General features: G+C 38.3%; 1 protein-coding gene across 2 annotated transcripts in view; it reads right to left on the reverse strand.

Moving 5' to 3' along the window:
- The window catches only part of LOC122662272 (actin-related protein 4), a 50,396-nt gene that overhangs the window by 8,821 nt on the left and 13,749 nt on the right, over positions 1-27,826 (reverse strand). For both annotated transcript variants that reach the window (XM_043857854.1, XM_043857855.1), the window contains exons 6-13: positions 25,543-25,603; positions 25,362-25,411; positions 24,401-24,455; positions 13,001-13,078; positions 12,845-12,898; positions 10,598-10,651; positions 10,452-10,512; positions 1,475-1,526 (exon numbers count right to left, since the gene is read on the reverse strand). In XM_043857854.1, the coding sequence (XP_043713789.1) occupies positions 1,475-1,526; positions 10,452-10,512; positions 10,598-10,651; positions 12,845-12,898; positions 13,001-13,078; positions 24,401-24,455; positions 25,362-25,411; positions 25,543-25,603 (465 nt within the window). The remainder of the gene's footprint in view (positions 1-1,474; positions 1,527-10,451; positions 10,513-10,597; positions 10,652-12,844; positions 12,899-13,000; positions 13,079-24,400; positions 24,456-25,361; positions 25,412-25,542; positions 25,604-27,826) is intronic.

A 27,826-nucleotide genomic window follows, 5' to 3' on the forward strand; every position in this document is an offset into this window, starting at 1 on the left:
TCAATGGATGATTGAGACCTAAAGAAATATTAATCACTAAAAGGGAATGGTATTCTAAGTAGCAGCAAATGAGCTGTTCATCACTTTTATTCGGACTGACTTTGGGTAATCAAAACATGTCCTTTTTGCTTGATTTTGGCTCTGTTTGGAAGCGCTATCGATTTACCATCCAATGAGACAGAGATCATGCAATTCCAACTCATACTCTCATAGTGGAGAAGTTATGACTAATTTACTGAAGGAGTGTCAATATCTGATGCGATTCTATTTTTGGCATGTTTATTTAATTGAGCAAGGTTATTTTAGTCTTTACATTATTTATTGCAGGGATCAATATTAGAAAGTACTTTAGGACAGTTTTACGATCGGCTATGATGTATGGGGCAGAATGCTGAGCAGTTAAGAAGTGTCATATTGAGAAGCTTTGTGTAGCAAAGATGAGGATGTTAAGATGGATGTGCGGAAAAACTAGGAAGGATAATGTAAGGAATGAGCTTATTAAAGCGGACTTGGGCGTCGCCCCGATCAATGACGAGCTCGAGAGAGTCGTATGAGGTGATATGGTCACGTCCAACGGAGGCCTAGGGACGCCCCAGTAAGGAGGAGTGATATGATCCCGATTGAAGCTAAAAGAGCTAAGGAGAGGCCTAAAATGACCATAGGAGAAGTTGTGAGGAAGGACATGCATAGTCTAGGCATTGCACCAAGAATGACCTCAGATAGAACCTATTGGAGGGCAAGGATCCATGTAGCAGACCCCATTTAATTGAGATTTTCCTGACTTTGTGGGCTGTGCCTCTTTCCTCTTACTTTCATCTTTCATTTTTCATTTATTTGCCATCTTGCATTTGTCGTTTTCCGTTTTTCATCTCTCATCTCATTTCTCATCCCTTGTTTTCCATCTTTTTTTTTAGACCTCAGCTTTACCTACTTTGTTTTGTTTGGATCCATGTAACCGACCCCATTAAGTTGGGATAAGGCTGTGTTTGTTGTTGTCGTTGTTGTTATCAATATTAGAAAGTGCATTACATAAGACTAGAGGGTTCCAGATAAATTCTTTGTAGTGCTTTTCTTGTATAGGCATTGTAAAGGCCACAAGCCTGCATAGTGCGTAGTCATTGTTATTTTAATATTTTTGCAGAGATTTTTCTCCCTCAGTTCCTCCCACCATCGAATTAGGTTTCGAAATGGGTACTACATTGTTGATTTGATGCCGAAATGTTCCTGGTTTGCTTTTCAATTCTGCCTAATAGGCTTATCCTTTTTGAATCAAGAACAAAACAAACAGCAAACTAAATTAAACAATCACCAAAAAGAAACAGAAATCACGACCATTCAACAGCAGTCTGCCAAGGGCACTATTATAAAGATAGAACACTCGACAATATTTAGAGAGTAGAACTTGATAATTCTAAGAGTCATACAGTACAATAATTACTACAATCTCAAAATGGACCTTGAAGTAGGAACTTACTGTCCATCTGGAAGCTCATACGGTGTTGTTGGGACGTTAGCATATGCACTTTCTGTAAAGAACAGGCTAAAAAATTAAAATTCATACTTCATAATGGAGAAGACAAGGTTTTCCTTAGTATACAGTAGAGAAATGCAGCATGAATATATTTATTTGAGAAAAAAAATTTATTTGAGCAACACACTAATAGAAGTCAGGTGTATGATCTTTTGTTAACTTGAATACCATTTGGTATACCAATACATAGTCAATGCAATGTCTACGTATTAGAAACTCTCAACTGAATTCTGCTGTTCGGATGGCACAAAAACTCATTAAAGCACACATAATTTCCAAACACAGTTTTGACGACTTTGCGAATAGCTGGCTTTTGCAGTTGTGTATGTACAGTCAATAATATGATTATTATCATTTGTAACGTAATAAGAGACACCAGAAACTAAGAATTGACAACCCAAAATAATTCCCCTCACCCAAATTGGCACACCTTTTTGATAATTCAAATACAACCACTGATGCAGGAGCACTTCCTTGGATCAACATACCCAAAAAAAGGAAAGATTTGGAAGGAAAAACAAAAAAAGTAAACCTGTTTGGTAGCCAGACCAAGATGAACCAAGTCCAACTATGGTTTTGGTTCAGTAGGACATTTACGGGTATATTTATTTATTTGGGGTTATCTTGTAATCTTTTATTTTATTCTGTTTTATTTTGAGTTAGCTGCGTAGAAGATTAGATCAGTTATTTTTTTCAGTTTCCTGAGCAAGTTTCTATTTTGAGTTGCATTTCTTCATATTTATATGCAAGAAACCCACCGTTTGGAATAGAGAATGAAGAATAAAATTGATTTTTTGTTATAGTTTGCCTGTGTTACCAGAGCCAAGTGGTTGCTCCTGGTTCGTCCCTCCTCCCCTGCGAAATCACTCCTTTCTGGTAAGCTTCAGCTTTCCTGTTCTTCCTCCTAATTCTTCTTTACTTTAACTGCTCCTCTCTTCTTCTGTTTCTGTTCGCCTGTATCCTTTCTGTGGCCAGCATTACCCACAACCAGACTCTAGATTTTGTATGTAAGATTCCCTACCTAGGGCAACTCAGACTCTAGGTCCCTGCCCCTCATTAGCTCCTCTATCGTGAGTTACAAATCTATAACGAGAACACAAACAGGAACTTCCGCCCCAACCTGAGTTCAGAATATTTTGCTAAATCTTAAATTGGTGTTTCCGCTGGATCTTGTCATAAGGTTGAAGAAGACTTGGTGACGATAAATTAACTGTCACCATATCCCCCACTTTCCCAAAATACACCTCTTCATCTTAAATCTTGTCCCTATCCTTATGTTATGTTAATGCCTAGTCCACCCTTCTCTTCAAATATTAATTCCTCGTGTCCTAGTTCATAGTTATCTACCAAGCAACCATTTTAAGATTCTGTTTATTCAGAAATCTGTCATTCCCCTTTAAAGCTTGGAATCTTGATGATTGGGTGGGCCCATAAGTGATCCAAATAAGGGTTCTCGGTCTCCGGATTGCGTCAACCATATATCGAGAGCAACAACAACTCAGCCTTATCCCAACTAAATGTGGTCGGCTACATGGATCCTTGCAAAGACAAAAGATTAATAAAAATAGTAGAAAGAAAAAGAACATAACAACAATAACAACAACTCAGCATTACTCCAACTAAATGGCGTCGGCTACATGGATCTTTGCCCTTCAATCAGCTGTATTCGAGGTCATACTTGAAACAAGACCTAAGCTATGCGTGTCTTTCCTCACCACTTATCCTAGGGTAATTTTAGGCCTGCAGCTCTTTTAGTATATTCAATCTGAATCAAGTCACTCCTCCGAACTGTAGCATCCGAAGGCCTCTGTTGAACATGGCCATGCCACCTCAGACAAGTTTCTCATAGCTTATCTTGAATCGGAGCAACTCCTAAATCAACTCTAACATGATCATTCCTTTTTTTTATCCTTCCTAGTTTTGCCATACATCCATCTCAACATACGCATCTCCGCTACACTTGGCTTATCTATATGACGTTTCTTAACTCCCTAACATTCCACACCATACATCATAGCTAGTCGCATGACTGTCCTATAAAATTTTCCTTTAAGCTTTAAAGGAATACGTCAATCACACAACATTCCGAATGCACCTCTCCACTTCATCCATCCTACTTTAATTCTCTAAGCAACATCATCTTCTATATCACTATCCTTACTGATGAATCTCAAATACCTAAAATAATCACTTTGTGGAATCTCCCTCTCATCAATTTTCACCCCCTCATTATCCGTCCTAGAGTTACTAAAGTTATACACCATATACTTCGTTTTTGTTCTACTTATCATGAAAACTTTTGCTTCCAAGGTTGATCTCCATAACTCCAACTTCGTGTTAATTCCTACTTTTGTCTCATTCACCAAAACAATGTCATCAGCAAAAAGCCTCATCTTGGATGTCCCTGGTTCACAAATCCATGATAAGTGCAGACAAATAAAGGCTTACGCTGACCCTTGATGTAGCCCAATTGTAATTGGGAATTCACTACTTTGACCCTCCACGGTTTTTACACTAGTCACCATAATGTAGTCCTAGAATAGGAGATAATCCTACTAAGAGCCAAGTGAAATCAGGTTCTGATCAAGTCTGCTGTTTGGGGTAGATTTGGGGTTGTTTAGGGCAAATCTAGGGTTTAGGCTAGGGTTATGGATGAAAGTAATATATGGTAATGATCAGCAGGTCTAGGGAATTATTTTGATATAAAAAAAATAAGATTTGATTAGGTTTTATAATTCTGCAGATTTAGGGTTAGGGTTTCAGGTTTTAGAAATTAAGAAAAATTACCAAAACTAGGGTACGAGTGGGATCTAAGGGCTGGTCTTGGGATCGAGTTTACCAAACAAGGAGGGGAAGATTCGATCCAAATATGGGAGGGTTTTGATGGTTAGAAGTACTGATTCTGGGTTTTTAGGTTTATGGGGGATGAGGGAATTCTAGGGTTTTGAACTAGGGATGGAGACAGCAGTCAGGATCGAGTGGAGGGGTTAATGTAGTGATGCTGTATCTGAAGTTTGAAGGGATTTGGGTGATAGGATATGGCTGGACTGAATTTAGAACACTAGGGTTTATGAAATTAAAATAGAAAATAAAGGGGGAATTGATTGGAAAGGAGAATGAATAGAAAAAACAGAATTTAAAGTTCAAACTCACTACTGGAATCCACCGGCAGCAGCTTGAAGGATGAAGGGTGAAACCACCTTCAGAGGGAGATCCTCCCAGCCATCACGGCGTAAGGAGTCGCAGGAATCCACCCACCCTTTCCACCTTGAAATCCACAAGGATGCACACTCACAAGGAGCAGAACTGCAGCAGCAGTCGGCTAGCAGCAGAAAACAGTCTTTTAATTCAAATTTCAATGTGTGGGAGCCTCCCACGATTTTTACTTTTATAATAAAGGGCCAATGGCCAAATCCTAGTACAAATTAAAGTCTCCTCCTTCTAAAATCGTGGAAGGGAGAGATTTAATCTAACTTAACTAATTTAAAACAGTAAATTGACTAAGATACCCCTACTAACTTAAAATAAAATAATCTCACTTAAAACAACTAATTTAAAAGAAGATTCCATACTAGCCAATAGGATATAAGGGCCTATTAACCAATAGGAACACTTCACTTAAATTAAACCAATTGAACCAATTGGATGCAACCAATTTTAAACCGGTTCAATCTAAAAACATAAAAGTAACTAAGTATTAGGCTAATCCCGTATGCAACCTATATACCCCTAGTTTAGGCTCATTAAAGTGGCCTATTACATAGAAAACCTATGGGATCAAAGGCCCAACATACATATAACCCAACCCTAGACTTATTTCTCAAGAAATAAGCCCATTTCGGTGATGAATCTGCATCACACCACATCATAATACATATCTTTAATTACGTCCACATATTTACTCAATCAAGAGCATGTTGAACAATACAAAAATGACTAACACCACATGTCCAATAAAATGAGCATTCATCACGCCATAAATAAGGTACACATATCCGTACAGTATCGTCCAGATATTGGTATCGGTCATGGCCGATACCGATTTTAATGTAATACTAGGATTCAAATACACAAATACGACCCTAAATTACAATAGGACAACTCATACTAATGGCATTACAGCCTTCTACCAATTTCCAGCAACAGGCAATGACAGGAACACTTATAGGTGCACAGCAAGGTATTGTAATTATTCCAACTTCCAACAATATCTAATAATGGTCTAGGATGATTCCAATCACAATAGGACTAAACAGCAACAGTTTAAGATCTACCACAGAGTAGGGAAACAGGTTAAGAAGCTAGGAATCAACAGTCATCAGAAATAGCAACCAAAGTGCTTGACTGGACCTTATGTTCCAATCGAGTGGAGATCTAATAGGGTTGACTAACCCCTCAAAAACACAGCCAAAATTAATGGCTAGATGTTGAAATAACAATAAGTCTCAGAATTAGTAACTAAGGTCCAAAATTAATAACTAACTGGTATAGACCAATCTAGTAACTGGATCAGCCTCAAATTACCATCGAAGGAAGGATTTGAAGACTGTACTTTGCTGTCAAAATATGGGCTCTAGTTGATGGATGGACCTCCACTTCAAAGGTCTTGAAGCTTTCACCAAGAAACACCAGTGAGGCTGAACAGCAGGGTAACCCTTTGTCCTATCCAGCCAACAACTGATGAAGCAGCAGTAAGCACTCTTCCAGCAGCAGCAAGGAACCTTCGATTGTGTCTCAGTTGTGAAAAAGAATCTAAGCACAATAAGGAGAAACAGGGGTATTGATACAAGAGAATAGGAGAAGGCTAGGATAGTGATTTGAGTCTCTCACTTGCACCTAGGCATCTCACCTCAAGGCCTCTCATCGTCACCTCACTGTTTCACAAGCCCATTAGCAAAGCCATAAACTCAACTTCGTTAAAATCTTGAGAACTCCTTAAGTCCAGTACATACAGATTGGCAGTAGCCATATCTAAGGAAATAACAGAAATAGAAATAACAAAATTAGAGAGTACCTTACAATGCCAATATTGGGACTTGTACAGCAAGAAAACTCAATGGCAACTAAAAATCCTAGCTTTTAACACAAAATAAAAAGTCGTTAAAACAAAATATTAGAATAAGATATCAGCTATAGATCCCCACGATCTGGTTCTGAGTGAACCAGAAAACACCCAGCCGCATGGCTGGCCCAGCCCAAGGTTGGTGGCTTAAAGGCCCACAAACCTGGTCCACCTAATTGGTGTCATGGATCTGGCCCCTTAGGTTCATGTGGCCATATTTCTGGCCCAGAAACCTGTCTACATCAGATTCCTAAAACCGTGGACATTACCCAGTGCTGGTCCCGCCTATGTGGGGTCCTGGGAGGGGTGAGTTTGTAGTCGGTCCTAACCTTTGGCATTTTTGCACAAAATGGCTGCCCTCATTATTTGAACCCGGGCATTTGCTCTGGCAGCCAAAACAGTTTACCATTTTGAAAAGAATCACACACCTCACAATTAAGTTAGGCATATAACACACTTTTATGACCAATATAAAACTGATTTCACCATCGGTAAGCAAGGGACGTTTTGGTCATTTCAAAGGCCAACTAGAAATTATCGATGGACTGATATGATCTCAGTTGGACCCATACATGAGCTTCATCCACCAAATGGAAAAGGAGTGGTTTGGGGGTGAAATGACATGTTTTAAATATGTGTGAGTTACAAAACAACTCCACCCACTTGACATTCAAATGTCCAATATTTTATTTGAGTGTCCACAGGTATTGCAATATACATTATTTCAGGGCACCCAAGCACCTAATATTGGACCTAGGCTTGATATCGCAATTTCTATCTCCAAGTATCTACCCAAATGCACCATAAAAGAAATCATAACATTGGTGAAACCAATAAACTCCAGAATTCATAAAGCGAAAGCTACAAAGAGATGTTTACGCCTGATTAAGGTAGACGAGGATTATTCTGAAGTTACTCATTGTAGTTGTGAATGGAGGTTCATAAATATGCTTAATTGAAAAAGATGAGCAAATTTTATGTATCAATAAAACAAGACCTTAAGCAACAATCACAAGGGAGAAGGCCTTTTTTTTTTCTTGGGGGGTAAACAGCCATACTAATAAAACTAGAAGCAAGAGAACAAACAAACATGAGTAAAGGATCATCCTCAACAAATACGAGATAACTCAAACTAAAATAATGAGCAGCCCCTAGACCCTGACTAATGTAGCTCTAAATAGAAAAAGGATCCTATTAGAGGCCAAACAACAGGATCTCAATGGACTGCTGGTTCGAATGGGCAGAATAGGTCAACTAGGGCAGAATTAGGGTTAGGATGAGGTATTTGAACTAGGGTTTTATTTAGTAATGATGTGCAGGTCAAAAGGAAGCTAATGAAATAAGTTTGGAATAGGTTTAAACAGAAATTAAAATTCTGAAATTCTAGGGTTAGGGTTTTGGGTTTTGGGATTTAGAACGTAGGTTGAAATTAGGGTTTTTTATGGGAGTTTAGGGCTAGGGTTAGGGTCGAATTTTCCAGGTAGGGAGGGGAGGGTTCTATCCAAGTATGGGAGGTTTTTGATGGTTAGAAGTACTGATTCTGGAATTTTAGGGTTTTCGGGGTTTAATGGAGATGAGGGATTTTAGTGTTTGAGAGACAAATAAGGCAGCAGCTTGGGATCGAGTATAGGTAGTGGTATGAAGGGGCTGTAGTATGAATCTGATTGAATTTTGATAATGGATGAAGGTTTAATGTAACCTAGATGATATAGGGTTTAAGGGAATCGATGGGATTCAAATAAAATAAAAAGGGGAATGATTGGGAGGGAGGATGAATGAAAAAAAACAGAATTTAAACTTCAAACTAACCACTGGAATCCACCGGCAGGAGCTTGACAATTGAAGGAACCTCCCAATCGTCTCGATGCAAGGAGTCGCAGGAATCCACCCACCCTATCCACCTTGAAATCCACAAGGATGCACTCACAAAGGAGCAGGAACAGCAGCAGCAATCGGCCAGCAGCAGAAACAGTCTTTTTTTTTCAAATTTCAATGTGGGGGAGCCCTCCACGATTTACTATATTAATAAAATGGCTTTATGCCAAGTCCTAGTACAATTTAAAGTCTTTTCCTTCAAAAATCATGGAAGGAAGAGATTTAATCTAACTTAACTAATTTAAAACAGTAAAAGACCTATTTAACCCTACTAACTTAAGTTAAAAGATATCTAACTTAAAATAACTAATTTAAAAGAAGATTCCATATTAGCTAATAGGATATAAGGTCCTATTAACCAATAGGAACACTTCACTTAAATTAGACCAATTGAACCAATAGGATGCAACCAATTCTAAACCGGTTCAATCTAAAAAAAGAAAAATAAAGCTAAGTATGGAAAATAATAATCCTAATCTATGGCTCCCTATTCAAGCCCTAAGTTCAGGGCCTCTTCTTCTTCTTCTTCCTTCTTGGAGCTGCATCCTTGACCTACATCTTTCACAACGGATAAGAGTTCCATACATGACACCTAGGCCAGACAACCCCAAGTTTTTCCATGAGATCCACAAAACCACTTGCTACTGCTGGCACCCAGTGCAACAAGCAGTTCTGGTATTTTATTCTTCTTATTTCATGTGCAAGACTCCTAGATCAGTAGTTTTGCACCCAAAAGTCCTAGAGCATTCCTATTAGAGAACCACCTATTAAATAAAACATTCCTTGACCACTCAATTAGATCCCACATGAACAAAACCACATTAGGAAAAGGGTCATGTAGATAAGTCACCTAAAGGGCTTATTTTATTGAAAATAAGCTTTGGGTTGGGTTATGTATGTGTTGGGCCTTTGATCCCATGTGTTTTCATTGTAATGGGCTACTTCAATGGGCCTAAAATATGGGTAGAAGGTAGGCATACGTGATTAGGCTTCATTGGGTTAGTAAGTCTTTATATTAAGTTGTTTAATAGGCTTTGAATTCCCTCCCCTTGTGTTAGTAGGCTTCCTTTTGTTATTATGTTTCCTTTTTAAACTATGCTTAGTTATTAGCAATAGGATTGGATTTTCCTAGTCAGATTAGGATTTAGGAATAGATTTAATTTTTTATTTAAAGCTTGTAAGAACCATTGGCTCACAGACGATTTGATGAATAAAAGTTTAATTCTCTGCAATGGAGTGTCATGCAATTCAGTAAGAGGGGGTGAGATTCTTGGAGGGCAGTGAGTTTATGTTCCTTGTTGGTGGAAAGCCATAGTTATCATTCTTCTCTCTCTAGTTTTTGTTAAGGTACAGATTTTTTTGCATTCTGTCCATCTTTGATCTCTGAAATTCTTCAGTCAACTCAACATTATACTTACTGATTTGAAGGTGAGATACTTGATTCAAGACTTCAAGTTCTGATTTCAGTACTTTGATTCGATTTGTCCGGAAGGTGTTTAGTCTGAACTTGAGTTCATCCAACCTACCCCTACCCACCCCCACCATGGGTGGGGGCTCAAAGAGTACCGGAGAGGGGGGGAAAGCCATGATCTTCCAGTTAAGCTAAGATATAATTGATTACCAAATGAGGAGCTTTAGGTATTCAACAATAAAATAAATAGCATACCAAAGCCCAAGAAGGATGCCAAATTTACTATGCATTCTTTTGGACTCAGTTGAGTGGTACATACTAGGTTTGTCACAAGGAAACAATAAAAAAAATGGAGTTGTGATGCTGGGATCTTGGGTAGAAACAGGTGCTATTTTAGTAAATGGATTAATGCCTCAGATGGCGAAAGAATCCTTGTATGCTCTGGAAGGAAAAAAATCATTAACGGATAAATATCCTGTGCAAGAAATGGAAAATGAAGCACAAGAAGGTAGCAGTAAACAAAGTCTATGAGTTCAAGAGGAGAAGGTACTAAGGTTGTAAGAAACACAAACCATCATATGGAGTATCTGGGGCCCGGCATACACATTCCTTGATATCACTGGCGATTGCCCTCTGTGATAAATAGGAGAGTTTAGAGCAGTACCAGCAATGTATCACAGCATCTAAAAAGGAATATTCAGTACAAGAGATCAAATACCTGACAGTAGAGCTTGTAACTTTCTGTTGTATTTGGAAAATCAAGATCTACTGTCTTTAAAATTCAGGGAAAGAGAGAAAAAAAAGTCAAGAGAGGAAGGGAAAAAGGAGTATTGTAATATAAAATATCAGCATAGATGACATAAGAGCAGTATCAAAGCGTATAAAAGAAAATAAGTAGCACTCACTCAAGTCAAAAAACACACTGGCATCTTGTAAAATATAAATAAAAGTAAAATAGGAATAGTCCAGCTGTACAAAAGGATGTAGGTGTAATCATAGTAACAATGATTAAAGAGGAAAAATGATCAAGGAGGCATTGACAATGAAAAAATCCGGTAATCATCAGTGGAGGGCCTTTCTAATTATTGCACAACCGGAATTTAGGAAGAATTGAACCCATTTCATCATATATGTAATAGTTTTCTCAACGCCAATTTTTAAGTTCCCTGTCCCTTTCTTACATGGGTTTCCAAACCAATCAGATCCAAACACTCCACCCATGTAATTAAATCCAATGATGGATGTCTTATCCCATTTTTATTGCAAAACAAGGTGATGGAGGACAAGCACAGGACACCATAAATTTGATGTAGACCTAGGATCCAGCCTAAAAAATGGTCCAATAACACCATCTAGCAGGAAGAGTCGACAAATCAAACTTCTCCACTAGCTCCATCAGCTCTGCAACCATAGTTGGCTGAACAAGAAGAAAAGATGAATCAACCTCCATTCTCAGAACTCCGCTGCAACCCCTCCAACCTCTGCAAGAACCCCCGCTCCCCCACCCCCTGGAACCCCTCACGGCCGCTAATCAACCTTTATTTCTCTTTCCTCTTCACATGAACGAAAGCTTTGAATTTAAATACAGAGACAATAGAGAATAAAACAGAGGATCAGAAGTGTAAGTCTTTTCATGTGCATAGGAGGCATAAGAAATTGATTCAAATTCTCATTTCAGTTGTGCAATTTACAGTTCGGTTCCTTCGATTTTCTTCGCGAATTTACCAAGGCGGTCTTGATTCCACCAGTTGGCTGAAGCTTCAACGAGTTCATTTTGAGCACAAATCAATTCAATGGTTGGCTTCGTCAACCTAGGGTTTCTCTTTAGATGCTTCAGTATCTTCCATGAAATTAACGATTGGGAGGCAGCGGGGGCGGGGGTTCTTGCAAGCGGCATGGGAGAGCAGAGGTCAGGTGCAAACTGCCTGGAGTTCATGGGGAAGAGGTTCTGCAGGTGGCGGAGGTGGGACAGTGGGTGCAGGGTCTCGAGGAGGTTCCGCTCCTCAACTGTGATCGGAGAAGGTAAGGGGTGGGTTGGACATGGTGATCAGAGAAGGTAAAGTTCAAAGGTAAAATTGTCAAGAATGTTTCATGTTGATAGAGGAACACTATTGGGTAGTTTTGTAAATCTAAACAGTAAGTAGGTAGTTTGGTAATGAAACTCAATAGTGTGTAATCTTGTAGTTTTCCCAAGAATTTATCCAGACCTTGGATAAAGCAAGTTCAGGCCCTGGATAGTGATAGAATCAGATAGGCCAATGGGACCAGTAAATAGAAAGTACTAGCAAAATAGTTTGTGATCAAACATTTTGATCAACATAGATTGAATGAGATTTATAATGTAGTTCACCTGCTTAAATTTTTCATTGCTTCCATCAGAAAACAGAGAATTTAAAAATAACAAACACAGAGTACAAGAGACAAAGCTCACGCACAACCTGACCATACAATCTACAGTTGATGCCTGCTAAAAATGCCTAGTTTTTTATAAGCCCCATTTCAAGGTCATCAGACAGAAGACTTTAGATAAAGTTGCTTTTTCCCTCAAGAGGAAGAAAACTCCACCTATAATTTCAGTCGAAGAGGCACCAAAGAATCAAGTAACACAAAATCTGGAACATATTTTGAGCTCCCAAAACAATTCCCTACAACTTTTATACTTAAAAAAGTTAAAACTTAAGTGCTGAACACAGATTGGCATCCACTATGAAACAGTCTCTCAAAATACATTACCCTGTCAGAATTATGGAAAGAATACGATTAAGTAATTTATTTTTCGAGCATGTTGGAACATTAGGGAAAGCACGCATAAAAACACCATTCCTACCATAATGCTCATGCTACTCATCACCAGGTATACCGGAAAAAATACCATATTTCTGATTTCTTAACAATGTTAAAATCAAAGTATGACAGAAAAAGCAAAAGAACGGAAGATATTCCTAACAATTAGAAGGTCGTTTACCTGAAATTCACCAGGCCTAATTTCCTTTCTTTTAAAAGAATATCTAGGCTTCATCTGCAAAATAAGCCCCAGGAAAAAAAAATTAAAGCAGCAATATAAACACATCAAAACTTAATAATTATCTTTCCATGAAAATTTAATTTAGTTGTAACTTACCATGATGCCTTTGCTTTCTAAGCTTTTCATCATGCACTCAGTAAGGAATTCCCCCCCGATAGGAGATGTTCCCAAAGCCTAGTGTCACCCAATCAACCATGTTTAAGGCACAGAGAGATGGATTGAAAAATAAATATCAATATATATATAGGATTGAAAATTAAATATTAATATATATAGAAGACACTTGTATGCTAGGCAATATTTTTGGAAGACTATTGCCAAAGAAAATGGGAATATAAGTCTTTGGGTAGTTTCGATTTCATCGTGTAAGTAGCTTGTGTTTATGTAAGATTTTGATGTTTATACAAGATTTCAGAAAAAATTCAGATCACTAATACACGCTCAGGAATCGCCACCTTGAATCTTGTTTCAAGTGGAAGAGTGAATGTGTGAAAAGGAATGAGAAGAAAGGAGCACCTGTCAAACTTCAATCCAACAAAACCTTTTAACAGAAAAATGGATTATGGAGCATAGTCATACAAGTTGACAAGGTGGATGGCCCATTCATTTATTACATAACATTCTGGATCTGTTATGCCACGTAAATATTATTTCATGAAAGCAACATAAATAATTGAAAAGGGAAAATTACGCATGGTAAAAATACCCAGGTAAACAGAAGCAAAAGAATAAGAACTAATTAAATTTTTGTACAAAAATATGTATCCATTAAAGGACGTTTAATAAGAGGATGACCTCTGCTTCAATATCTCTGTCTTGTAATGCATAGAATCTGAGAAAGGAGCTCTTATCTATATCCAACATTAATAAGAACCTTAAAAACTGGCAGGTGGATCTCCTTGATGGTTTGATATAGTAAGTAGCACACAAACTGAACTACGAACCAAGGAAGTGGAAAACAAACAGCATACTACAAAGGAACTCTTACTAATACATGCTACAAGGAAATTGTGGAGACCGCGATCTGTATCCAACATTAATAAGAACCTTAACAATTGGCAGGTCGACCTCCTTGATGGTTTGATATAGTTAGTAGCAGACCAAACAGGACTACGAACCAAGGAGTTGAAAACAAATAGCAAACTACTCTAGTAATGAATTGGCTAGATTAGAAAGAGAAGAAAGCTGCAGTTTTATTCCAAATCCTCGAAAGGTGAAAATTAGTATTTTATAGTGTTATCAGGGTCATAAAATGGTGGTTTTGACCCCAAAAAAAAGGGGGGACAGGATATGAGGTTTGACATAGGTCAACTGGCCCATTATGGATTATGTTATGCAGAGTGTATTAAATCCTGACACATTGGATTTTAAGGTTACCAATAATTTACATTAACAATACAAAACGAAAAATAAAAAATAAAAAAGTGCTAGTCGTCTTGAAAAAACTCAATGGCTCCGCGTGAACTGCTCCGAGAGTTCCATGGTACAAATTTCTTGATTTTTTTACTCGATTTGATATTGGGGAATTGATTAGAAGCTGATAACAACTCTGTAGGAGTGATTAGAAGTTGAAAATTTGCATCCAATTGCAGGAATTTCAGGTCGAACCGATTTGGACGAAAACAGGTAAACTTTACATGTATCCTAAGCCTACTCGTGCATTGCTTAAGCATTTCCCTTTGTATCTTTAATGTGTCTTACATCTCTTAGCGCCTCTCCAAGGTGTCTCTTAAAACCACCCTACAACACACTGACCAACACCGATTCTTTATACCTTGGTTATGCAATAACAGAAATAAGAAATGTGCAAGTGTTAGAATGTGTAGCGTGAGGTGCTGGTCCATGGTGTTAGAATTTGTAGCGTGAAGTGCTGGTCCATGGACAGTGTACTGGGGATAGTTCTTCTTTAATACCTTATTATCTTTATTTGTTATTTCCTTTTGTAATTAGGATTAGGCTTATCTTAGTACATTATCAATTGTAACTATGACTTTCCTTCTTAGTAGGATTCATTTCCTACTAAGATTATGTTTCTAAGTATTATAAGTGTTTCTGGCTGGTGTGATAGAAGGTATTTCCTTCCATCGCACTCTGGCCCTTAAGTCTCACTCTCTCTCGGTTTCTATTTCTCTCTTTCCACTTCATCTTCTACCTTTTGGTGCTGGTTTACTAAGTTCTGGTATATTACATGGTATCAGAGCAAGGTTGATCATCACTCAACACTGAGATTCTGGTTTTGATAGTCAACTAGGTTTTTCTTTCTTCATGTTGCAGCATCTACGCTGCTATACCAATTTTTGAGGCCTTAGTTGTTGAATATACAAAGATGAACTAAGGTCTCCTGGGTTTTACTACATATACCTGGCATCTCATCAAAGGATCCATGCAAGAATCAAGGTTTTCTCAGAAGTATAATGGCAGTACTCTGTTTGTTAGACAGATTTGAGATCTGATACTATCCACTATCAAGCCACAAGTTATGTTCCATATTTAGGGGTTTTATTGACCCTTATTGATGTAGATAAGTCACTTAGAGGGCTTATTTTATTGGAAATAAGCTTTGGGTTGGGTTATGTATGTATTGGGACTTTGATCCCATGGGTTTACTTTGCAATTGACCAATTTAATGGGCCTAAATATGGATAGAAAGTAGGAAAACGGGATCTACTTCATTGGTTTAGCAAGAGTCCTACTTTGATTTTTTTTTTTTTTTTTTAATTATTTCTCTTTCCTAGTCAATTTAGGTTGCCTTATTAGTTAAGGATAGGTTTAAGCCTTTCCTTTTTAGTGTCTAAGTCTATTTTTGAGTCTTCTATACAAGTTTGCAAGGGAGGCCAGCATTGTACACGAATTTGATTAATGCATATTGGTTTGAACCTTTGAGAAAACCCTGAGATAGAATGGGTGAGATGCCAAGGCTGAGATAGCCAACCCCAACCTTCCCCCATCCCCTTGCATCGGTTCTTGAATCCAAACCCTAATTTTATTCAAATCGATCTCAAGAATTCTACAAGTTGCTGGGATTTCGTTTCAACAGATAGTTACATCAATTTCTTCAAGATTATTGCATCAAGATCATTGCTTCCAGGGTACATACCCATCAACCGAATCAGCAGGAGCAATCCAAACATCGATCTAGGAGAACCTAGGGTTTCTCAAAACCCTAAGTGCTGTTCGATCTCTGTTTCTCTCTATTCTGATTGGCTTCTCTTTATTTAGGAGATTATTTATTCTTGATTGCTGCTTCAACAGGTTATTACTGTGTAGGATTATCTCTTTTGGTTATCTTTTGAGATCTCATCATTCTTCTTCAACCAATTTAGAGATCCCATTGTTCTCTTGAGAACCCCATTCCTCTCTTCCTTGTTCTTTGGAAATTTTCTATTTGATCGTGCCTAGGATTAGACCTATTCTGGTTCTAGTCTTACATTGAACAGTAAGTTGGGGTTGATATGGACTGATGGCTTAGAGGAGTTGATTTTAGGTGTTATTTTTATTATTAGACACTTATTTGGTTTCCTATTTGAGTTGTAATCCTAATTCGGAATCCTAGTTCTGTTAGGAATCCTAGTTAGAGTCTAGTTTCTATTTTTAGGAATTTTATTTTATTCCTAGAAGTTGTCTTAGGTATTATTATAAAGAGATGTATGTGGCTAAACAGAAAAACGAGACAGAGACCGAAGAGAAAAGAGCTATTGATGAAGCTGTAAGATGCGGGAACGGTGAGATACCGTGGGTGAGTGGATGATGGGCTGAGATAGCCTGGATGAGATAACTGATCTTATTCCCCCCTTCTATATCCCTTTCTTCTCCTTTCCTATCTTTTGATGTTCTTCTTTCAAATGTAAACATAAAATAGCAAGAAAAGAGTTTCAGTTATTCAAGTTTGTTCGTTTTATTGAATTGATCCTACTGCAACCAATTTCCCGCTGGTTTCCCTGGTTCGAGGTCGACTTTTGCATTACTTATACAAAGGACCTTCAACATTTTTCTCAAGCCAAACCAAGCATCTGGTTGGGTGCTATACTAATCTCCATCAGCTGGTGGTACTATGTCACTCTATTTTCTGGGCATGTTTGGATCCTCCACTATTAGAGATCTAACCTTCTAATCAGGATAGTATTTTGGGGATTTAAAGGTCAGCCATAAGGTGACCTTCGATCAGAGTAAGGATCACATCGGGTCCTCTGATCTTCTGCATAGTTGTGGTTTTCTTTTGCTTACCTAGTTTTTTTCTTCTCATCGTTCTGATCTCATACATTACACAGTTACTACTGCATCTGATTGGTTATCAGATTCTATATTTCTATGTATAATTGGTTATCAGTTATATCTGATTGTTAGATCAGATCCTTATTTCCTGTTTCAAGTTCTATCAAGGCACATATATAAACTGGTTTATATGTTCAATCAAGACTCATATACATACTGTTTATCATTATGCTGGTGACTGGATTTTTTACTGGGTATTGTCTCATACCAACCATGGGTGACTCCAAGCCCCCGGTGGACACAGTTACTGCACAAATTACTTCTACTAAGCTAATTGGTGCATCCAATTATCTTCTTAGGGCACAGGCAGTTCGGGTTTACATCACCGCCAAGCAGAAAATGGATTTTCCTAACTAACCACCACCTGCTACAACTGCTCTTGAGTATCCTGAATGGATAGCTGACAATGCCACTATACTTTTCTGATTATGGAATATTATGGAGAATTCTGTGGCTGCCAATGTTATGTTTCATACCACAGCCAAACTGTCAAAGGTGTCTGGGAATTGCGACGAACTCAAAGAGAGTTTCTCGCAAGACAAAAACATGTTCCGGGTTTTCGACTTATGTGAGAAGTTTTTCTCCTTCAGGCAGAATGGAAAATTTGTCAGTGATTACTATAACTCTTTAAAGGACACGTGGGAGGAACTCAATGTGTATCAACCTTTGTCTATTGATATTGAAATCTTGAAGTCTCAAGTCAAATTGCTGAATTCTTACAAGCAAAATTTTTGTCTTAGTTTGGACTTTACCTTCAACCTCTCAACAGCCAGATACTTGCAGGCAAGAAGATTTCCATCCATGTTTCTGTCAGATTCAGCGTATTGTGTCTCCCTCCTTCACCAAATCTGACTACTTCCACCAAGGAGAATTTCTTGTTGAATAGTGGTAGTTGTGGCCGTGGTACTGGTTTTCCAGGTAGAGGACGAGGTTCTTGGAAAGGAAGGGGTCGTGGTGGTAGTCGAGGCAAAGGACAGCCACCTAACCAAATCATGCATCACATTGTGGTCTACATAATCATACTATTGATACATGTTGGGAAAAGCATGGTAGGCCAGAATGTGCTCTACACCTCTCAGCCAACAGTGTCACCTCTGCATAGAGCTCTACAGCGATGTCACCCTCTGATGCCAATATTGCTACTATATCTAGAGGTAGTTAACATGTCTCTCCCTTACAAGACGAATTAAATCAGTTACGACAACGTACTCTGCAAATTGAGACGTCTGCATCTGCATCCTGATGCAGAATGATCACCAAATAGGGCTTATTTCTTTAGAAATAGGCTTAGGGTTGGGTTATATCCATGTTGGGCCTTCATTCCCAAGGGTTTTTTATGTAATAGGCCACTTTAATGAGCCTAAACTAGGGGTACTTAGGTTGCATACGGGATTAGCCCAATACTTAGTTATTTTTATGTTTTTAGATTGAACCGGTTTAGATTTGGTTGCATCCAAGTGGTTCAATGGGTCTAATTTAAGTGAAGTGTTCCTATTGGTTAATAGGTTCTTTTATCCTATTGGCTAATATGGAATCTTCTTTTAATTAGTTGTTTTTAAGTTAGATTCTTTTATTTTAAGTTAGTAGGGGTAGTTAAGACATTTTAGTATTTTAAATTAGTAATTTGACTTTGATTAGATCCCTTCCACGATTTAAGTGAGGAGGAGATTAGATTGTATGAGGATTTGGCTTAGGCCTTTAATTATAAATAAAGGAATCATGGGAGGCTCCCCCACAACAGATTTGAATTTAAAAAAAGAGATTTTCGTGGCTGCTTGCTCTCCAAGAGTGTGTGCATCCTTGTGGGCTTATCAAGGTGGCAGGGTGGGTGGAATCCTTCGACTCCTTACGCCATGACGGCTGGGAGGCTCTTTGTGAAGGTGGTTCTATCCTTCAATGCTAGATTTACTGCCATGGATATCTGCTGTAAGTCTACCTATTAATTTCTGTTTTATCCTTTTTTCCCCTTCCCCATTCGATCCTCTTTTTATTTCTATTTGTATTCCATAAACCCTAGCCAGTCTTAAATCTGCCCAGACCTGTTCCCTCATTAGATTACCATCAAAATCAGGCTACAGCCCCCTTCCTATGTCCCCTCCACTCGATCCAGCTTTGGATCCCATCCATCCATCACAAACCCTAAATTCTTCTTCCACATTAAAACCCTAATTGGCCCAAATTCTGTCTAGACTGTCTCAGCCAACAGATTACCTTCATAATTGGATCGAACCTTCCCCCAAGTCCCCCTAACACTCGACCTAAACCCCAGCCCCTGAATCCTACTGTTAACCCTAGTTCTAGTTGTTTTTCTTGATTAGAAAACCCGAAACCCTAACCCTAATTTCTGCAGGAAATTAAAACTGATCCAAATTCAGATATTTTTATACCATAATGGCCCTCTAAACCTGCAGATTAAAATCCTATAAACCCCATTCCCAAATTCCCATCCTAAACCCTAATTTTGCCCTAAAACAGCCCCTAATCAGCCCTAAACAGCAGGCTTAACCGGAGCTTGATTCTACCTGGCTCCTAGTAGGATTATTTCCTATTCTAGGACTACATTACATCCACTGCTAATATTTTTTTTTTGTTGGATGAAACATCCACTGCTAATATTGCTCACTCAGGTACAGGCGCATATCTTGACTCCTCTTCCTCCACACCATGGATCATTGACTCTGGCGCCACTTCTCATATGACTGCTAAGTCGTAGGTCATTTCTTCTCTTCAAAACATTAATAATCCTGCTAGAGTCATTCTCACCAATGGCTCCTCTACTCAGGTGTTGGCATCTGGTTGTGTCTCTTTACCTTCTTTTCCTATATTAAATTCAGTTTTCATGTTCCTAAGTTTCCTTTAAGTCTTCTAATGGTCAATTAACAAAATCATTAAACTGCTCAGTAACCTATTACCCCACTTGTTATGTTTGTCAGTAGCTCCAAACAAGGAAGATGAATGGTGGAGGACGTGAGAAGGATGGCCATATTATGTTGATGGGACCCCTACTACAGTAGCTTTTGTTGCCTCTTCTACGTTTCTCCTCTTCAGTGGCATTATCGGTTAGGACATTTGTCTTTTTCCAAGCTTCAACAAATGATTTCTAATTGCAAGAATATTTCCTGCCTTGAATATGAAACCTGTGAGCTTGGAAAGCATCACCATACCTCATTCCAATCTCGCAAAGTTCCTTGTAGTTCTTTCTCGTTTTCTTTAATTCACTCTGATGTGTGGGGCCCGTGTCGTGTAAAGAGTTAGTTAGGTTTTGTCTATTTTGTTACTTTTGTTGACGATCATTCTAGGATGACATGGTTATATGGGTTAAAGGATCGTTATGATTTTTTATCTACATTAAATTCTGAAATAAAGACTCAATGTGTTGTGTCGATTAAGATTTTTCATTCGAATAATGCTTTACAATATACCCAACGTGAAATATCTGAGATTTGTTCTGCTCATGGAATGAACCATCAAACTAGTTGCACTTACACGCCCCCCCAACAAAATGGTATTTCTGAACAAAAAAACCGGCATTTGCTTGAGGTTGCCTGTTCGCTAATGCTTCATATGCATGTTCTCAAATATTTGTGGAGTGATGTTGTTCCTACTGCTTGTTATTTAATAAATTGCATGTCATCTATTGAATAACCAATCTCCCTTTTCTGGTTCATCCGGGTGCTTCTTTGTTTGGTTTACCTCCACGGGTTTTTTGATTGTGTGTGTTTTGTTCACAACCTTCCCCCTAGTCTTGATAAATTATCCTTGTGTGCTACCTAGTATGTGTTTCTTGGATATGCTCGCACTAAGAAGGGACATAACTGTTATGATCCTATTACACGTCAACACTTTGTGAGTACTGATGTTACCTTCTTTGAAACTACACCATACTTCTCTACTGAAAGTCGTGAGATGGATGCTGAGGTTCTTCTTTCTTCACCGATTCCTGCTCTTATTCCTCTTACTGACTCTTCCATCACTAGCCCTTTACCTAAGGAACTACAGGTCTACAAGCACCATCCCAAGGCAACTTCAACAGAACCAGCTACTTCTTCGCTAACGTCCCCTACTTCATCAGACCCCTTGCCTGCGGATCCCCCTCTCCTGACTTGTCAGTTGCCCTTCGCAATAGGTACTCGTACTTGTACTCAACAGTCCCATGTTGTTTATCTTTTTTCTCAATTGGTTATCGTGTCTCACTTTCCACCTTTACTTCGCAACTTTGCTTTGTCTTTATCTTTAGTGTTTGTACCAAATAAGTATCAAGAGGCCTTATGGATGTTAAGATGGATACCATGTTAGATCGTCGGACATGGTCTCCTACCAACTTCCCTCTGGAAAGGAGTTTATGAGGTGTCGTTGGGAGTATACAGTTAAGTACCTACAAGATGGTTCTATTGAACAACTCAAAGCTCCCTTGGTGGCCATAGGGTTTACTCAGACTTATGGTGTCAACTATTTTGAGAACTTCTCTCCAGTAGCACGTCTTAACTCTATTCATGTTCTTATTTCCTTGGCAGTGAATCTTAACTGGCCTATATTTTAGTTCGATATCAAAAATGCATTTCGATATGGTGATCTTGAGGAAGAAGTATATATGGAGCAACCTTCAAGGTATGTTGCTCATGGGGAGGATGCATCCAAGGTATATCACCTTCACAAGGCCATTTATGGGCTGAAATAGTCTCCCATGTGCCTGGTTTGATAAGTGCAGTAAAGCTATGGGTTCACTAAGTGCTTCTCAATCACTCTATTTTTGTTTATCGTTGTTTGGACAAAGTCATCATTCTCGTTGTGTATGTTGAAGATATTACAATTTCTTGGAATAATTCATATGGCATTGACTATGGCAGGGCATATCTACACCAGCATTTTCAGATGAAAGACTTGGGGAAGTGGATGCCAAGGTACTTCTTGGGAATTGAAGTTGTTCGTTGCAAGAAGGGGAACAGTTTATCTCAGAGGAAACATGGCATTGATCTTCTATCTAAGACTAGCATGTTGGGATGTAAGCCTGTTGATAACCCTACGGATCCTAACCTGAACCTTGGGGCATCTGATGACAAAGATTTTTTGGATAAACATCAGTATAGAAGGCCTAGTTACGAAGCTTATTTATTTGACTATTACTCATCTTGATATTTCCTTTGTAGTTGAAGTAAGTTAATTTATGAAAAATCCTAAACAAGCTCATTGGGATGCTGCTTGTCGCATTCTAAGATATCTTAAAGATGTTCCCGGGAAAGGTCTTGTCTATAAATGCCATGGTCACATAGATATTGTGGGTTATCTGATGTTGATTGAGTTGGTGCTGTCGATGATCACCGATCAACCACTGGATATCGCATGTTTGTTGGTTATTCTGATGTTGATTGAGTTAGGGTTATCGATGATCGCAGATCAACCACTGGATATCACATGTTTGTTGGTGGTCACCTTGTGATTTGGAGGAGTAAGAAACAGACTACAATTGCTCAGTCTAGTGCAGAGGCTGAGTATAGGAGCTATGACATATTGAAGGGGAATTGATGTGGTTGAAGTCTCTCATTCAAGAATTGGAGTTCTTAGTTGCAATACCTATGAAAATTATTGTGATAATCAAGTTGCGATCTATATTGCGAGCAATATGTTTTTTCATGAAAGGACTAAACATATTGAGGTTGATTGTCATTTTGTAAAGAATGTAGTTATGAAAGGGCTTATTTCGACTCCGTTTGTCAATCCCGGTGATCAACTTGGTAATTTGTTTACAAAGGCATTGTTCCGGCCAGCTTTTCTTAGAGGTGGTTTCAAACCAGGTATGGGATACACACACACACACACACACATATTTATATAGGGAGAATGTTCTCTGTGCCGCAGCGCAGGCTGCACCCAGGCACATGGGCAGCCTGTGCAGGGGGGCAGGGTGGTCATTGCGCCCACCCCCATGTGCCTGGGCGCAGACTGCTCCGCGGCACAGAGAACCGCGCCCCATATATATATATACACACACTCTAGCTTGAGGGTGAGTGTTAGAATGTATAGCGTGAGGTGCTGGTCTGTGTCATGGGATAGTTCTTTAATAGCTTAGCTATCTTTATTTGTTATTTCTTTATTATTTACTAATGTAATTCGGATTAGGCTTAGCTTCGTACGTTGTCTATTGTAACTATGACTTTCCTACTTAGTAGGATTCAGATTCCTACTAAGACAATGTTTCTAAGTATTATTGGTATTTCTGGCTGGTGCGAAGGTATCTCCTTCCATCTTCTCCCCCTTTGGTTCTGGTTTACTAAGAACTGGTATTACCACATGAAGGAAACAGCACACTTCACTAGGATTGAGCATGATTCGAATGGGGCCGATTAGGGTCTGATTCAGCAGGATACGAGTGTGGTTATAAGGTTTTCAATTTATATAATCAGGGAGAAAAGACCCCAACCATGGATTAATATAAGGGTTGATAAAATCTCAAGAAAATAGAGAGTAGAGTGATGCAGATTCGATTGGATCTGTCTGATATGATTTGCCTCTGAGTAGTGAGCCCACTAATGGAATGGAAGAGATCTCTGATCTGATGGCTAGATATGGTCCAGATTTGATATATATATATATAGAGAGAGAGAGAGAGCTAGCATAAGACAGAGAGAGAAAACACCATTGGCAACAACCAATACTCTCAAACAAAAATTAAATTCATTCTATTCATCATAAATCATGGGGATGTTACATATTTATACCCCAAATAAGAAAGAAGCAGACACTAATGACTATTATTTCCTAACTCGACTTATCCTAAAATTGGAAACAACAACATAACTCTTAATAAATAAGAGAACTTATAGCCCACAACTTACCAAAGCAATAGAACCACCAAACACCTAAATCCATATTTACCACTGGGCCCCACAACAAGATTGCTATTAATTAAATATTATCCTACAGTATTAGGACCATTTTATTACATTGCTCCACATAATAAAATTCAGATCCAAGAACCAAAGATCAAGCTATATCAAAGTGTTGAGATCATGCTCCTGCGTTATAGAGGCAGAGCACAATAAAGAAGAGAATGGAGGAATAAGCAGATGAGCTACATAGGCTGAGTGTTGCAACTACAAGCACAGCAAAGTAGAGCAACAGCTCAACTTCAATTCATCAAAAGCAATAAATGAACGCATTTTCTTTTTCTTTTTTGTCTTCTTTTTCCTTCTTTTTTTTATTAATAAAGGAAAGGTAGGGGAATACCTTCTGAAGTACATAGCCATCGTGTACAGGTGTGACAGTAGTAGATCCACCACCACTGAACAGGTAATACTTGATAGAATTAGATAGTGCCATCTTCGAAATAAAGAAGAGAACTTAAGCAGCAATGCAGACCCCAATAGAATGATTTCTTTTATGAATAAAATTTATAATGTCCCAAGTTGAAGGATATGATGTTTGATAATCAACACGGAATTGGAATCAAGCATCAATTACAGTTGACAAATGATTAATAACTAATAAAGATGGCATAAAGAGAAATACAGGACCAAGTACCCATAAATTACAGGAACAGCACAGAGTCACACAACTCACAAAAGGTTGACTGAAATATAGTTACACGATGCAATGCATCCAATATTCCAGGAGAAAAAAAAACATTTTCCAAGGTTTACAACACAAATACACCTCTAGGGCTGCATAATTAAATAACCACTTAACCAATTGATTGCAACATTTATCCCAAAAAGAAATAATTGCAACAAGCCCATGAGTAGTTAGCTATTTACTGCAGACATTTTTTCATTTAGACCTCCTCCCTTATATTACTAACAAAAGAAGGGGCGAGAAAAAATTATAGTATTTTCATAGTACCATGCCTGTGGCAGATACCACTTCCATCAGAACAAGTGTTAAAGCGAGGAGTTGTAGCTTGTGTTTAGATCATTAGATGTGATCTCACCTTTGATGACAGGATAAATATACAGCAAAGAATGAAATGTTTTACTTCATCATGCAATCTAACATCATGACATATACAAAAGGCTGTAACGTTAAAGAAGACACATAGTGCACTAATTAATGCAGTGGCTGCTCACAATGATAAGATACAGAAAAGTACTTAACACATGGATCTTTACAGCTACCAAAACATAAAGAAACGAGAGAAGAGACAAATCAAGGAAAATCCCAAAGAAGAATTCATCAAGTAAATCAATCCCACCTATCAACAACCAAAGAGGTAGCACGACCGGATGCAAAAGATGTCAGAACCTACATCAAGAAATAAAATTGTCAACGCATAGTTAGAAACTACAACAAAATGATAAGAATAATAAAGGCATGAGGCCAAAAACAAATTCAAAAAAAATATTAAAGGCTGAGCTAAGATGGCTAAAGCATACAGCATTCTTGGCCAAAAACAATGCAGGGACTTTGTATCTTTCAAACATAAGCTCGGCGGTCCTGTTCACAACTTTAGGAATAACGTTAGATCCAACCCAGTAAGAGGCACAAGCCAACTAGACTTTCAATTAGGCAAGAAAAAAGGATTAAAGTCCAATCAAAATAATAATCAAGCAATATAAATGTGGAAAGCAAGCAATTGAATGATCACAACTTTGTAAGGAGTATGAATTAGATAGACCTTGCAAACTTGAGGAGATATTTGATCCATGACATGCAATCCTGAATTAATAGAAAGGGCTTCAGGAATCAGGTCATGAACTGACCTTCTCCCAATATATAGTCCGCTAAATCATCATTCAACATATTAACCAGAATTAATGCTTTGAAACCCAATTAAATTTTCTAAATAATCAATACCAAGAGAAGCTAGATATTTGACATTAGCAATTTCCAATTGAAAACAGGTCAAAATGAGAACCTTGTAGAGGAACAAAATACGTATTAGGAATTCAACAACAAAAATAATTCTTTACCAAATACCAAGTACAATAAAGTTTACAAAAAAAATTAAAAAAATAGTTAACATTTTTTTTAGGGAGAGAGTAAACCTTGAACATCTACTCTCTCACTTCTAGTTTTCGGTAAGAACCAACTAAAACAAAGCCAACCTTTGAATCAGAGCTAGACACTCCCAATAATAAGGCTAGACTCACCATACAGCACGTAATATTCCCCACCCACAAGTGAGACTGTCGGCTATGGTGTTACAGCAATATAGGTAGATTAATAACCACAGAAACAGGACTTGGAATAGACTTAAATCAGGCCATGAGTACCAACAGCAACAGTACAATTCCCCAAAATAAGATGATAATCCAACGGAAGGATTAATAGTTCCAGCAGGTTAAAGAAATAGAGACTATGGAATTTAAGAAATAGCAACTAGGGAAATCTCACAAACCATAGGGTAGAATACCCTCAGACTTGGATAAGATGTAGGGCTTAGGCAAAGGGATAATTCCCTAAATACTACCATCAACTGATAGCCTAGTTAAGAGATATAAATCCAATCAGGAGATAGATGGTGGTTACTAAACATTAAGGCTTACAGCCCAAGCCGATAGGACCAGGGGATGAAACAACAATTTAGGTCTAAGTGAGGCTTGGAATGTAGTCTAATGCTTTAAAAGATCTCAATGACCTGATGAAGATGTGTTGATAACACCCTAGACCTGAAATTAGAAACTAAGAGAGAAATAACCACTCACAGACTAGAAGAAAATCCAGCCACCGGATGGGGCTGAAACTGATATCGATTGGAGGTCCCAAAGGTGGGACTATACTCTAAAATATTAACTGCTTCTGTCAACCAGAAGAGGAGTTGCTGGGGACTGAAGACCTGCTGCAAATAACTTCACAGAATGGAGCCAGTCTTTGCTCTTAATACCGACTTGATGAAACAACAGCACTGATGTAGCAACTAGCAAATATCGATGCCTCACAGAACAGGGATTGTAGCACTAATAAAATAAAAACAATGAGAGAAGAAAGGAGGAATAAAAGGGATATGACCAAGACCTCTCACTCACCTATTTCCTTTGTCCATCAACCATGATGGAGTCTCACCACCACTGTTCCTCACAGCAAACTAGGGCATAAAGCCAAATCAATCTTCATTCATAAAATTGTGGGTGTAGGCACTAAGGCCATTACAATATATTGATGGTTGTAGCAACCTCTACAAAGAAAAACATAAAATAGGAACCCACGCATGTAGTGGATGCCTTGTACAACAGAAACTGTAATTTTACAAAAAAAAAAAAAACATACAATAATATCTCTAAGTAGTATCTACTAAAGACTTAAATTAAAAACTACTTAATCACCCCCACGATTCTGGTTTTTAGTGAACCAGTAACATCCAGACCATGGGGTTGGTCTGGCCTGAACGAAAAGGTCCAGTTGAAGAACCATGGAACGAAGTATGGGCCTGATTCTTCTCAATAGCCTACACCTGTAGGCTGTAGTACTTGTTGTAATGCTTGTCTACATCAACTCCCCCGGCTTAGAAACATTCAACTCTGACAAATGTAGGAAGGACATATATTACTCGTAAAGATCCGGGTTGATACGCTGAAAATCATCTGCACGGATCCATGTGGAATCAGGTTGAGGACATCCACTCCATTTCAGAAGGAAAGAGTAATCGCCGTCGCCTCTCCGTGCTGTGGTGAATTTGTTATCAAGAACATCTTCAATTTAATCTTCAACCGGTGAAGC

This window comes from Telopea speciosissima, chromosome 5 (genome assembly GCF_018873765.1).
Source record: "Telopea speciosissima isolate NSW1024214 ecotype Mountain lineage chromosome 5, Tspe_v1, whole genome shotgun sequence".
NCBI classification, from domain to species: domain Eukaryota; kingdom Viridiplantae; phylum Streptophyta; class Magnoliopsida; order Proteales; family Proteaceae; genus Telopea; species Telopea speciosissima.